The sequence below is a fragment of the Trachypithecus francoisi genome, unplaced genomic scaffold (genome assembly GCF_009764315.1).
Source record: "Trachypithecus francoisi isolate TF-2019V2 unplaced genomic scaffold, Tfra_2.0 Lachesis_group3, whole genome shotgun sequence".
Classification (NCBI taxonomy): domain Eukaryota; kingdom Metazoa; phylum Chordata; class Mammalia; order Primates; family Cercopithecidae; genus Trachypithecus; species Trachypithecus francoisi.
In genome coordinates this window covers 133482569-133496083 of record NW_022681468.1, presented here as the reverse complement: position 1 = coordinate 133496083, position 13515 = coordinate 133482569, and the positions used below count along the sequence as shown (strand labels likewise).

The window sequence follows — 13515 nt, the reverse complement described above, 5'->3', positions numbered from 1 at the left end:
TAATTCATTAGGAAAGCCACGTGCACTGGAGTTTTCTTTTGGAAGGATTTCAGTTACCAATTCAGTTTATTTAATGGATACAAGTCTATTCTGATTTTCTGCTACTTTCTGAGTCAGCTTTGCTAATTTCTGTTTTTCATGATATTTGTCCACTTCATCTAAGTCAAAGTTACTGGCCTAAATTTGTCCATAATATTCCTTTATTATATTTATTATATTTATAATACCTGTATGATGTGTAATAATGGCCCCTCTTTCATTTCTGATACTGATAATTTGTCTCTTCTGTCATTTTTTCTTAATCAGTCCTACTTTAAATTTATTTACAAATCTCAAGAATAGTGCATTTTCTACCCTCACTTTCTGAGAAGTCGATTCCCTCTCCCATTTTTGGAGATGATTATTAAACAGTTGGTCTTTTTTCCTCAGCTTTCCAACACCCCTTCCAACCTCCTTATTCTTGACTCATGACTCAGATTCCTTTTTCATTAAGGAAACAGAATCAAAAGATAACTTTATCATCCTTTCACTAAATTTACAACCTCGCTGCCTCTATACCACTCCCACTCCAGTTACAGTGAATTAGTACCTCTTCTATCTAAAGCTGGCCCCTTCACTTGTGCACTGGATTCCATATACTCTCTTCTCCTCAAGGACTTCGCACTGGCAATTGTCCTTTCTCTTGCAAAATCAAATTTACTCTTATCAGATTATACTCATTAGTGTACAAACATTTCATAAAATCATTCATATATTCATTTATTTTAAAACTTCTTTAGATCTTACATCTACCTCCAGTCCTATATCATTGCTCCCCTTTATAGTGAAGCTTCCCAAAATTATTGTTTATATTCAATATCTCTATACCTCATGTGCCATTTTCTCCTGAAAATACTTTGCTTAGGCTTCCATCTCTACCCTGCCATTGAAACTACTCTTAAAAAGGTCACCAGTAATCCACATTGCAGTTGTGGTCCATTGTACTTGGTCAGTTATTCCTGACATGAATTTATTTATTTATTTATTTATTTATTTATTTATGAGACGGAGTCTTGCTCTGTTGCCCAGGCTGGAGTGCAGTGGCCGGATCTCAGCTCACTGCAAGCTCCGCCTCCTGGGTTCCCGCCATTCTCCTGTCTCAGCCTCCCGAGTAGCTGGGACTACAGGCGCCCGCCACCTCGCCCAGCTAGTTTTTTGTATTTTTTATTAGAGATGGGGTTTCACCGTGTTAGCCAGGATGGTCTTGATCTCCTGACCTCGTGATCCGCCCATCTCGGCCTCCCAAAGTGCTGGGATTACAGACTTGAGCCACCGCGCCCGGCCGACATGAATTTATATCTCAGCAATATTTGAAATAGTTGATTACTTTTTCCTTGAAACACTATTCATTTGGCTTCTAGACCACCACAGTCATGATTTTCCCTCATTTTCCTGGCCTTACATAGTAGAGTGCTCAAGTCTCTTTATATCTAATCCTTAGATGATCTCATTCAGTTCCATGGCTTTATATACCATCTATGTATATGTTATTCATACTCACATTTCTGTTTCTTGCCCTTACCTCTTCCTTTCTGCCCACTTGATATCTCTATTGTGTGTTAAACTTCACATGTCCTAAAGGAAGCTCTTGCTTCCCTGCCCTTAGCAAACCTGCTTCTCTTCCTTCTCCCTGTCTTAGTAAAAGGCATCACCCAGTTGTTCAGTCTAAAATTGAAGAGTCATCTTGATCTATCTCTTTTCCTATATCCAGATCCAGCTCACCAACAAGTCCTGTCAATTCTGTCCTCAAAATCCATAGAATAAACCACTTCTCAAAACATTAATTACTTCTACCCAAGCCCAAGTCACTGTCTTTTATTTAAACTATTATAATAACCTCCTAGATTGGCAATACCACAGCGACCAGAGCAATCCCTATAAAATTTAAGTCAGAGCCGGGTGCGGTGGCTTACGCCTGTAATCTCAGCACTTAGGGAGGCCGAGGTGGGCGGATCACAAGGCCAGGAGATTGAGACCATCCTGGCTAACCTGGTGAAACCCCGTCTCTACTAAAAGTACAAAAAATTAGCCGGCATGGTGGCGGGTGCCTGTAGTCCCAGCTGCTTGGGAGGCTGAGGCAGGAGAATGGCGTGAACCCGGGAAGCGGAGCTTGCAGAGAGCCGAGATTGTACCACTGCACTCTAGCCTGAGGGACAGAGTGAGACTCCATCTCGAAAAAAAAAAATTAACTCAGATCATCATACACATACACATATGCATACACACTTAAAATCCTCCAAAGGCTTCCTGTGTCACTGAGAATAAAATCCAAATTTATAAGTAAAGCTTACAAGGTTCACCTAGGCTTGCCCTGCCCACTTCTCGTATCTCAAAACCTAACGCTGTGCCTATGTCACTCAGCTGAAACCACACTGACCTTCTAGGTGATTTTTTAATGTATTAAGTGGATTCCTACTACAGGATCTTTGTCTTTATTGTTCTTATTATCTGGAATTCTTTCCTGAGATCTTTATTTGATTATTGTATTTTTTTTTTTTTTTTTTTTTTTTTTTTTTTTTTTTGAGACGGAGTCTCGCTCTATCGCCCGGGCTGGAGTGCAGTGGCCGGATCTCAGCTCACTGCAAGCTCCGCCTCCCGGGTTTATGCCATTCTCCTGCCTCAGCCTCCCGAGTAGCTGGGACTACAGGTGCCCGCCACCTCACCCGGCTAGTTTTTTGTATTTTTTAGTAGAGACGGGGTTTCACCGTATTAGTCAGGATGGTCTCGATCTCCTGACCTCGTGATCTGCCCGTCTCGGCCTCCCAAAGTGCTGGGATTACAGGCTTGAGCCACCGCGCCCGGCCTATTGTATTTTTTTTAGAGAGAGGATCTCACTCTGTTGCTCAGGCTGGAGTGGTGCAGTCATGGCTTACTACAGCCTTCACCTCCCTGGCTCAAGCAATCCTTCTGCCTCAGTCTTCTAAGCAGCTAGGACCACATACATACGCCACAATGCCCAGCTAATTTTTAAATTCTTTGTAGAGACAAGGTCTCCCTATGTTGCCTAGGCTGGTCTCGAACTCCTCGGTTCATCCTCCCACATTGGCCTCCCAAAGTACTAAGACTACAGGCGTGAGTCACCGTGCCTGGCCTCCCCAAGATTTTAACTTAAATCATTACCTCACTTCATTTGGAAGACTTCCCTGACCACTTTATTTTAAATAGTTATACCCTTCCTTCATTGTTCTTTCCCTTTACCCTTTTTTTTCTTGATAGCCCTTATCACTACCAGATATTACATATATGTATGTGTAAATATGTGTTCATCTTCTGTCTCTTCCTCTAGAATGCAAACGTCATGAGAGGAGGAAATTTGGTTAATTTGTGTGCCCATGATATAGAATAGTATCCTGCATGTAGTAAGTGCTTAATAAATGTGTTGAATAAATGAATGAAACCTATTAGGTACACATAATATTACTCACAATTTCAGATATGGAAATAAGTCTACCACAGCTGGCAGGTTTTCTGACTCCAAGTCCATTCTTTTCTACCTTAGCCCCTTGTTTCTGAAACCTCATCTGATTATTTCTTATCTGAATTTCTGTGGTGCTTTGTGTTATTCCCAGAGCATTTATTACATTTTGTCTTCTGCTGTGGCTGATGCATGCCCCTCTCTTTTCTTACTCTCCCCCAGTGCCTTTTATGAATGCTTTAATAATCATGAGAGAGTGGTACATCATTTCCTCCTGAAGCTCACAGTATTTGAATTTTAATGTTAAATTTGATTTTCTTAGTTTTTTTTTTTTTTTTTTAACTAATGTGCAACTCAGGATTTCAGATTTGTCATGAAATTTTTGTCTAGCGACATGTAAATGCTTAAAGTTTTATAACAGTAGAAATTTGTTTAGTGGATTACTCATATGGAAAAACTTTATTTCCTACTTTACTATTCTTCTGGCTATCATTTTTTCCCCACACCTCCCAAGAAGAGGGCAGTATTGATTCAGGGATAGGGGACATCATGTGGTACAGGATGGTTTTCATTTTTCTGTGAAATAGGTTACAGAGTCATCAGCAGGCAAGAGGAAAGATTCAGTTATATATTCTTAAGAAGGAAGACTAAAATGAGGCAGCAAGGAATGTGGACTTTGTAGCTAATGAGAATCTTTGCCTTTTCTATGTGAACAGTGAGATAAATCAAGCTAGCTCTTCCTGTTGCTACCACCCACAAAGCTGTGAAGAAGGCTGTGATAGCAGATGGTATCCATACACAGTTTGATTTGTTTAGAAACCTACATAAAGAGCAGCATGTGTTTTGTTTTGTTTTTCCCCTTAATTACTCAGAGCCAGGGAGACTAGTTTTTAAATAAAATGCAGTGATATAGCCAGGAAAAAATTATAAAAAAATAGACAACTGCATCATTTCAACTCTATAATATTTATTGAGTATCTGCTCAATTTATTGAGTAAGGCTCTGGACTAGGCCTTACTTTGTAGGGGATATAAAGAAGAGTGGGTTTAGTATTACAAAATAAGTTGTTTAACTAACATGTGTTAGTGTCTTTTATATCCCACTGAAGTGCTGAGTATACAGAAATTAAGACAGTTCTTTTCTTCAAGGAGCTTAAACTATAGTGGGGGAAATAAAGTTAAGGGATAGTTTCAGTACCACATAGCAGATACGATGATAAATGTGTCTTAAGGTGCTATACAAACTTTGAAGCGGGCACTTAATATAATCTGGGTGGATAGTGAGGATTAGAAAGGAAATATGTCTTGGGGGAGCTAATGCCCTAGAGTACAAACCTAGCTGAGTCAGCAGGTGCTAGTTATGTGAAAATGAGTGGGCAGAGATCAGGGCAGGAGGAAGAGCACAAGCAAAGACCGAGGCAGGAAACACCATGGCTGTTTGGGAGAGATCCAGTTACTGCTGGTATTACTAAAAGTAACATCTTTGGCAGGAGATGAAGCTGGTTGACAGGGGAAAGATTATGGTGGAGTTCAGAGTTTATCCTCTACGTTCATGTTTCTTCAGATGTTGGCCTGTTGACTCTGCAACAGAATATCCTAGGATGTTTGCAGAAATATAAGACTAAACTCACCCCAGGATGTGGAAAATAATTTATAAGATCTGTTGTTTCTACTCAGAATTGGGATTTTCCTATAGGGCTATATAGAATGTTGTGATGAATATATTCTTAAATGATTTACTGTGTCAGGTATACAGAAAAACAGTGGAGAGTTTCTCTTAACATTGGTCTTTTTGGGAGGTTCGCAAAAGAAGAAATACAGTTATAAAGAGTTGTTTATAAAATAGAGGACAGGTATACTGTGTCTTGAGTCAATAAAGAGAGACAAAATTCCAAACAAAAAGTAATTTGAAAGCCCAGTTCACAACTACATTTTTTAGGATATGTTTCTCTAATACTAATTTGGGGCAAGAATTCCTTGAGACCTCTAACACTTAGTGTTCAGCCTCTACCCCCGTGTGTGCATGCGTGCGTGCATGCATGTGTGTGTGTATGTGTGTGTGTAAAGTTTGAGAGAAAGCAAGGAATATGGATATGGAAGATACTGCAAAATGATCAAGGGGGAACCTATGATATATTTATAAATGTTCCATAATCTTTTTACTATACAGGAATTAGAAAATAAAAGAAGACTGCAAAAACAGGCTGCAAGTAGTCAAAGTGCCACAGAGGTTCGCTTGAATAGAGCTCTAGAAGAAGCAGAAAAGTATAAACTGGAGTTAAGTAAATTAAGGCAAAATAACAAGGTATGGAAAAATTGAATAGCTTTTGTAGTGATCCCTTTTGGTAACTACTTCTTTTATGAACATGTCAAAAATAATATTAAATTATAATTCTTGATGTCATGCTGAACATTTGTCTTTTCAGAAGAAATATATTCATTAGCAATATACACATTTCTAACATATTAGGATGATATGCTTATCTATCGCCATAATTGGGTGATGGCACAACTCTTTGGAACATTAATTTCTTCAACCAGTTTTATCAGGTGCCTATATTATATGTCAGACACTTTTCTGAGCTCTTAGAAAAAGCTGTTTTAAAAAAGAAAAAAGTATCTTTCGCTGGGTGCAGTGGCTCAAGCCTGTAATCCCAGCACTTTGGGAGGCTGAGACGGGCGGATCACGGGGTCAGGAGATCGAGACCATCCTGGCGAACACGGTGAAACTCCGTCTCTACCAAAAAAAAAAAATACAAAAAACTAGCCGGGCGAGGTGGCGGGCGCCTGTAGTCCCAGCTACTAGGGAGGCTGAGGCAGGAGAATGGCATCAACCCAGGAGGCGGAGCTTGCAGTGAGCTGAGATCTGGCCACTGCACTCCAGCTGGGCGACAGAGGGAGACTCTGTCTCAACAACAACAACAAAAAAAGTATCTTTTGTATCTCAAGTCTTTTATTCTCTGAACCTCAGTTTTCTAATATATAAAGTAAGGCTCTATTTTACAGGGCAGTGGTTCTCAGACTTGAGCATGTATCAGAATCTCTGGGAGGGCTTGTTAAATCAGATTGCTGGGGCCCATCCCCAGAATTTCTGATTTAATAGGTCTGGAGTGAGGCCTGAGAATTTGCAGTTTTAACAAAAATTTACCTGGGAACTTGTAAGGATCACCGTAACTCCAGTGTCTAGCCAATGCTTGGCATAGAATTAGCATGCGGTGCCTTAAATATCTGTTGAATAAGTGAAAGTTCAGATACCAGTATTCATGAAAGCCCTTTGTACATTCTATAAATATTGGTTACTTTTTGGTTCTGTATTGACCTAAAAGGGTAATAAGTGATAGTCCATTGAACTCTACTTAAGAATTAGAACAATATTTAATAATTTAACCATGACTTGGATAATGAAATTAGGAACCACTTTCATTATATACACAGACAATACATTTTGGATTAAGTTAGTTACACTTAACAGGAATAGACTGAAAGTGACCTTGATATGTCCTCTAACATGTTTGAGAGGCAAATATGTGGCATAGTGATTACAGAGTTTTAAGATGCCATCTGTGAGGTAGTTTGTTATATGGTCAGGTCATTTTCATATTCAAGGGCCATCAGTGATGATATAACTGGGATTTATTAATGGAAGTTATTAAATTAACAAGTTAGGAAGTCATCTTTATAGACTTACCAGTAATTCGCCTGTTATTAGAGTGTTATTTCCAATTTGGTGCATTTTAAAGGGATTTTGAAGAAAATAAAAAGAAGAATAACCACCTAGGTATCAGGATTTCCTAATTGTTGTAGATTTGACGTCTATATTGTATTAGTTCACATATTAAGAAAACAGAAGGAAAATGGTTTCATGAAACAGATGACTCTCCATATTCTAGCCAGCCATTTTGTTTTGTTTTGTTTTAATTTTTTTTAGGTTTGAGGGTACATGTGAAGGTTGTGTAGGTAAACAGGTGTCATGAGGGTTTGTTGACATATATTTAATCACCTAGGTATTAGGCCCAGTACTCAGTAATCTCTTCTGCTCCTCTCCCTTTTTCTGCCTTCTCCCCTTCAAGTAGACCCCAGTGTTTTTTGTTTCCTTCTTTGTGTTCTGTAAGTTCTTGTCATTTAGCTCCCACTTATAAGTGAAAACAAGCAGTATTCGGTTTTGTGTTCCTACATTAGTTTGCTAAGGATAACTGCCTCCAGCTCCATCCATGTTCCCACAAAAGACATGATCTCGTTCTTTTTTATGACTACATAGTATTCCATGGTGTATATGTACCAAATTTTCTTTATCCAATTTTCTTTATCATTGATGACAGATTGTCATTACAGATTGTCAATCTGTCATTACTTGATTCCATGTCCTTGCTATTGTGACTAGTGCTGCAGTGAACATTTGTGTGCATGTGTCTTCATGGTAGAATGATTTATATTCCTCTGGGTATAATTCCAGTAATGAGATTGCTGGGTCCAATGGCAGTTCTGCTTTTACCTCTTTGAGAATCACCATACTGCTTTGCACAATGGTTGAACTAATTTACACTCCCACCAGCAGTGTGTAAGTGTTCTGTTTTCTCTGCAACCTCACTTTTTGACTTTTTAGTAATAGCCATTCTGACTGGTGTGAGGTGGTATTTAATTGTGGTTTTGATGTGCATTTATCTGTTGATCAGTGATATTGAGCTTTTTTTCATACTTGTTGGCCACATGTATGACTTCTTTTGAGAAGTGTCTGTTCTTGTCCTTTGCCCACCTTTTAATGGGGTTTTCTCTTGTAAATTTGTTTAAGTTCCTTATAGAAGCTGGATATTGACCTTTATCAGATGCATAGTTTGCAAAAATTTTCTCCCATTCTGCAGGTTGTCTGTTTACTCTGCTAATCATTTATTTTGCTGTGCAGAAGCTCTTTAGTTTAAGTAGATCCCACTTGTCAGTTTTTGCTTTTGTTGCAGTTGCTATTTCTCTCTTGTCATGAAATCTTTGCCCATTCCTATGTCCAAGATGGTATTGCCTAGGTTGTCTTCCAGAGTTTTTATAGTTTTGGGTTTTCCAGTTAAGTCTTTAATTCATCTTGAGTTGGTTTTTGTATAAGGTGGAAGGAAAGGGTCCAGCTTCAATCTTCTGCAAATGGCTAGCCAGTTATCCCAGCACAATTTATTGAAGAGGGAGCCTTTTCCCATTGCTTTTGTCAGGTTTGTTGAAGATCAGACAGTTGTAGATGTGCAGCCTTATTTATGGGCCCTCTATTCTGTTCCATTGGTCTATGTGCCTGTTTTTGTAACAGTACCTGTTTTTGTACCATGCTCTTTTGGTTATTGTAGACTTGTAGTATAGTTTGAAGTCAGGCAGTGTGCCTCCAGCTTTGTTCTTTTTGCTTAGTATTGCCTTGGCTATTCAGGCTCTTTTGTGGTTCCATGTGAATTTTTAAATAGTTTTTTTCTAATTCTGTGAAGAATGTCATTGGTAGTTTGGTAGGAATAGCATTGAATCTGTAAATTGCTTTGGGCAGTATAGGCATTTTAATAAATCTTCCTATCAGTGAGCATGGGATGTTTTTTCCTTTGTGTTTTTTCTGATTTCTTTGAGCAGCGTTTTGTAATTCTCATTGTAGAGATCTTGCATCTCTCTGGTTAGCTGTATTCCTAGGTATTCTTTTTGTGGCAAGTGGGAATGGAATTGCTCTTCTGATTTGGCTCTCGTTTTGGCTGTTGTTGGTGTGTAGGAATGCTAGTAATTTTTGTACATTGATTTGCTACCCTGCAACTTTGCTGAAGTTGTTTATCTGCCAAAGGAGCTTTTGGGACAAGACTATGGGGTCTTCTAGATATAGAATTATGCCGTCTGCAAACAGAGATAGTTTGACTTACTATTTGGATGCCCTTTATTTCTTTCTCTTGCCTAATTGCTCTGGCAGGACTTCCAACACTACATTGAAGAGAAGTGTTGAGAGAGGGCATCCTTGTCATGTGACAGTTTTCAAGGGGAATGCGTCCAGCTTTTGTCCATTTAGTATAATGTTTACTGTGGGTTTGCCGTAGATGGCTCTTATTATTTTGAGGTCTGTTCCTCCAATATCTATGTTATTTAGAGTTTTTAACATCAAGGGTGTTGAATTTTACTGAAAGCCTGTTCTGCATCTATTGAGGTAATCATGTGGTTTTTGTCTTTAGTTCTGTTTTTGTGATAAATTACATTTATTGATTTGTGTATGTTGAACCAACCCTGCATCCCAGGAATGAATGCTACTTGAACATGGTAGATAAACTTTTTGATGTGCTCCTGGATTTGGTTTGCAAATATTTTGTTGAGGATTTTTGCATCAATGTTCATCAAGGATATTGGCCTGAAGTTTTCTTTTTTGGTTGTCTCTCTGCCAGGTTTTGGTATCAAGATGATGCTGGCTCCACAGAATGAGTGGGGAGGAGTCCCTCCTTAGTTTTTTGTAATAGTTTCTGTAAGAATGGTACCAACTTTTCTTTGTACATCTGGTAGAATTTGGCTGTGAATCCACTGGGTCCCAGGCTTTTTTGGTTGGTAGACTTTTTATTACTGATTCAATTTGGGAGCTCATTATTGGTCTGTGTAGGGATTCAGTTTTCTCCTCGTTCAGTCCTGGGAGGGTGTACATGTCCAGGAATTTGTCCATCTCTTCTAGGTTTTCTAGTTTGTGTGCATAGAGGTGTTCATAGTAGTTTCTGATGGTTGTTTTTATTTCTGTGGGGTCAGTAGTAACATTCCCTTTGTCATTTCTAATTGTGTTTATTTGGATCTTCACTCTTCTTTACTAGTCTAGTGGTCTATTTTATTAATTTTTTCAAAAAAACAACTCCTGGATTCATTTATCTTTTGACTGGTTTTTCATGTCTTGATTTCCTTCACTTCGGCTCTGATTTTTGTTATTTCTCATCTTCTGCTAGCCTTGGGGTTGATATCTTCTTGCTTCTTGAATTCTTTCAGTTCTGAAGTTACATTGTTAATTTGAGATCTTTCTAACTTTTTGATGTGGGCATTTAGTGTTGCTATGAATTTCCCTCTTTTTTTTTTTGAGACAGAGTCTCGCTCTGTCCCCCAGGCTGGAGTGCAGTGGCCGGATCTCAGCTCACTGCAAGCTCTGCCTCCCGGGTTCACGCCATTCTCCTGCCTCAGCCTCCCGAGTAGCTGGGACTACAGGCGCCCGCCACCTCGCCCGGCTAGTTTTTTTTTGTATTTTTTAGTAGAGACGGGGTTTCACCGTGTTAGCCAGGATGGTCTCGATCTCCTGACCTCGTGATCCGCCCGTCTCGGCCTCCCAAAGTGCTGGGATTACAGGCTTGAGCCACCGCGCCCGGCCTGAATTTCCCTCTTAACTCTCCCTTAGCTGTGTTCCAGAGATTCTAGTATGTTGTACTTTTTGTTGTTATTTTCAACTTTTTGATTTCTGACTTAATTTCATTATTTACCCCAATAGTTATTGAGGAGCGTGCTGTTTAATTTCCATGTAATTGCATGGTTTTGAGCAATTTTCATAGTCTTGACTCCAGTTTATTGTGCTGTGGTCCAAGAGTGTGTTTGGTATGATTTCGGTTCTTTAACATTTTTTGAGGATTGTTTTATGTCCAATTATGTGGTCAGTTTCAGAGTATGTGCCATATGGCACTAAGAAGAATGTATATTCTGTTGTTTTTGGGTGGAGAGTTCTGTAAAGGTCTATAATATCCATTTGGTCCAGCGTTGAGTTTAGGTTCCAGGTATCTTTAATTTTCTGCCTTGATGATCTAATACTATGGAGTGTTGAAATCTCCTACTATTATGATGTGAGAGTCTATGTCTCTTTGTAGGTTTCTAAGAACTTGCCTTATGAATCTGGGTGCTCCTGTGTTGTGTGCATGTATATTTAGGCTAATTAGGTCTTCTTATTGAATTCAGTACTTTACCATTCTGTAATGCCTTTCTTTGTCTTTTTGATCTTTGTTGGTTTGAAACGTTTTGTCTGAAATTAGAATTGCAACCTTGCTTTTTTTGCTTTCTATTTTCCTGGTAGATTTTCCTCTATCTGTTTGAGCCTTTGAGAGTCATTAAATGTCAGATGGGTCACTTGAAGACAGCATACCATTTGGGTCTTGCTTTTTTTTTTTTTTTTTTTTGAGAGGGAGTCTCGCTCTGTTGCCCAGGCTGGAGTGCAGTGGCCGGATCTCAGCTCACTCCAAGCTCCGCCTCCCAGGTTTACGCCATTCTCCTGCCTCAGGCTCCTGAGTAGCTGGGACTACAGGCACCTGCCACCTCGCCCGGCTAGTTTTTTTTTCTTTGTATTTTTTTTTTAGTAGAGACAGAGTTTCACCATGTTAGTCAGGATGGTCTTAATCTTGTGACCTCGTGATCCGCCTGTCTTGGCCTCCCAAAGTGCTGGGATTACAGGCTTGAGCCACCGCGCCCGGCCGGGTGTTGCTTTTTTATACAGCTTGTCACTCCATGCCTTTTAAGTGGGGGCATTCAGGCTGTTTATATTCAAGGTTAGTATTGATGTGTGTGGATTTGATCTGCTGTTTTGCTGTTAGCTGGTTATTAGGTTGACTTGTTTGTGTGATTGCTTTACAGTGACATTGGTCTGTGTGTTTTTGTCTTAGCTGGTAGTGGTCTTTGCTTTCTGTGTTTAATGCTTCTTTCAAGAGCTCTTGTAAGGCAGGTCTGGTGGTAACAAGTTCCCTTAACATTCGCTTATCTGAAGAGGATCTTATTTCTGCTTCACTTAGGTAGCTTAGTTGGCTTAATATGAAATTCTTGAGGACTTTTTTTTTCTTTAAGAATATTGAATATAGGTCCTAAATCTCTTCTGGCTTGTTGGGTTTCCACTGAGAAGTCCGCTATTAGCCTTATGGGATTCCCTTTGTAGGAGGACCTGCCCTTTCTCTCTAGCTGTTTTTAACATTCTTTCATTTCAACTTTGGAAAATCTGACAATTATGTGTCTTGGGGATGATCTTCTTGTGTAGAATCTTGCAGGAATTCTCTGTATTTCTTGAATTTGACTGTTGGCCTCTCCAGCAAGTTTGGGTAAGTTTTCATGGACAATATCCTGAAATACATTTTCCAAGTTGTTTGTTTTCTCCCCTCCCTTTCAGTGATGCCAGTGATTCATAGATTTGGTCTCTGTATATAATCTCATACTTCTTGGAGGTTTTGTTCATTCCTTTTTATTTTTTTTCTTTTTGTCTGACTTCAGAGAACCAATCTTCAAGTTCTGAGATTCTTTCCTCAGCTTGGTTTTTCTGCTGTTAATACTTGTGATTGCATTGGGAAATTCTTTAATTGTGTTATTCAGCTCTGCTCTGTCAGACCCATTAGGTTCATTTTTATACTGGCTCTTTCATCCTTCAGCTCTTGTACCACTTTACTGTGATTCTTATTTTCCTTAGATTGGGTTTTGCATCCTCCTGAATCTCGATGATCTTTGTTCCCATCCGTATTCTGAATTCTATTTCTGTCATTCCAGCCAGTTCAGCCTGGTTAAGAACTCTTGTTGAAGAACTGGTATGGTTGTTTGGAAGGCATATGACACTCTGGCCATTTGAGTTACTGGAGTTTCTGCATTAGTTCTTTGTCATCTGTGTGTGTGGGTGTTCCTTTAACTGCAGTGTAGATTGAATATAGTCAGTACATTTCTTTTCTGGATGCTTTCACTGGGCTGATGCTTTGTTCGGGGTCTTTATTTGAAGCTGACCTCTTGTATCTGGTTTCACAGAAGGGTATGTTTCAGGTATTTTTGGTGTTAAAACTTTGGGGAATGTGATCCTGTAGTTGGCACTTAGGCTTATTGGTCATTTGGTAGACTCTTGCTTGGTTGTGTGGCTCCCCTATGTTTCCTCACAGTTGTAGCCATGTTTCTTCTTAATGCTGTGAAAGTGTGGGTTCCTCTTCGCTTGAGTGCTGGCTGTAGATCACAACTTGGCACTCCTGGGATGCCCACTGCAGTTCTGGGGCTATCTCAGTGTTTATGTTCCTTCCCCAACTTGGAGGAAGCAGAGGAAGGGAATCTTAGTAGTGGTTGTGACCAGAGGTTGTTTGCTTGTCTACTGGGAGCTCCACC

General features: G+C 39.5%; 1 protein-coding gene across 9 annotated transcripts in view; it reads left to right on the top strand.

Annotated features, from left to right (window-relative positions):
• Window positions 1-13515, top strand: part of TEX9 (testis expressed 9) — a 79630-nt gene that overhangs the window by 52364 nt on the left and 13751 nt on the right. For all 9 annotated transcript variants that reach the window (XM_033190022.1, XM_033190020.1, XM_033190021.1 and 6 more), the window contains one exon: window positions 5624-5758. In XM_033190022.1, coding sequence (XP_033045913.1) covers window positions 5624-5758 — 135 coding nt within the window. The remainder of the gene's footprint in view (window positions 1-5623; window positions 5759-13515) is intronic.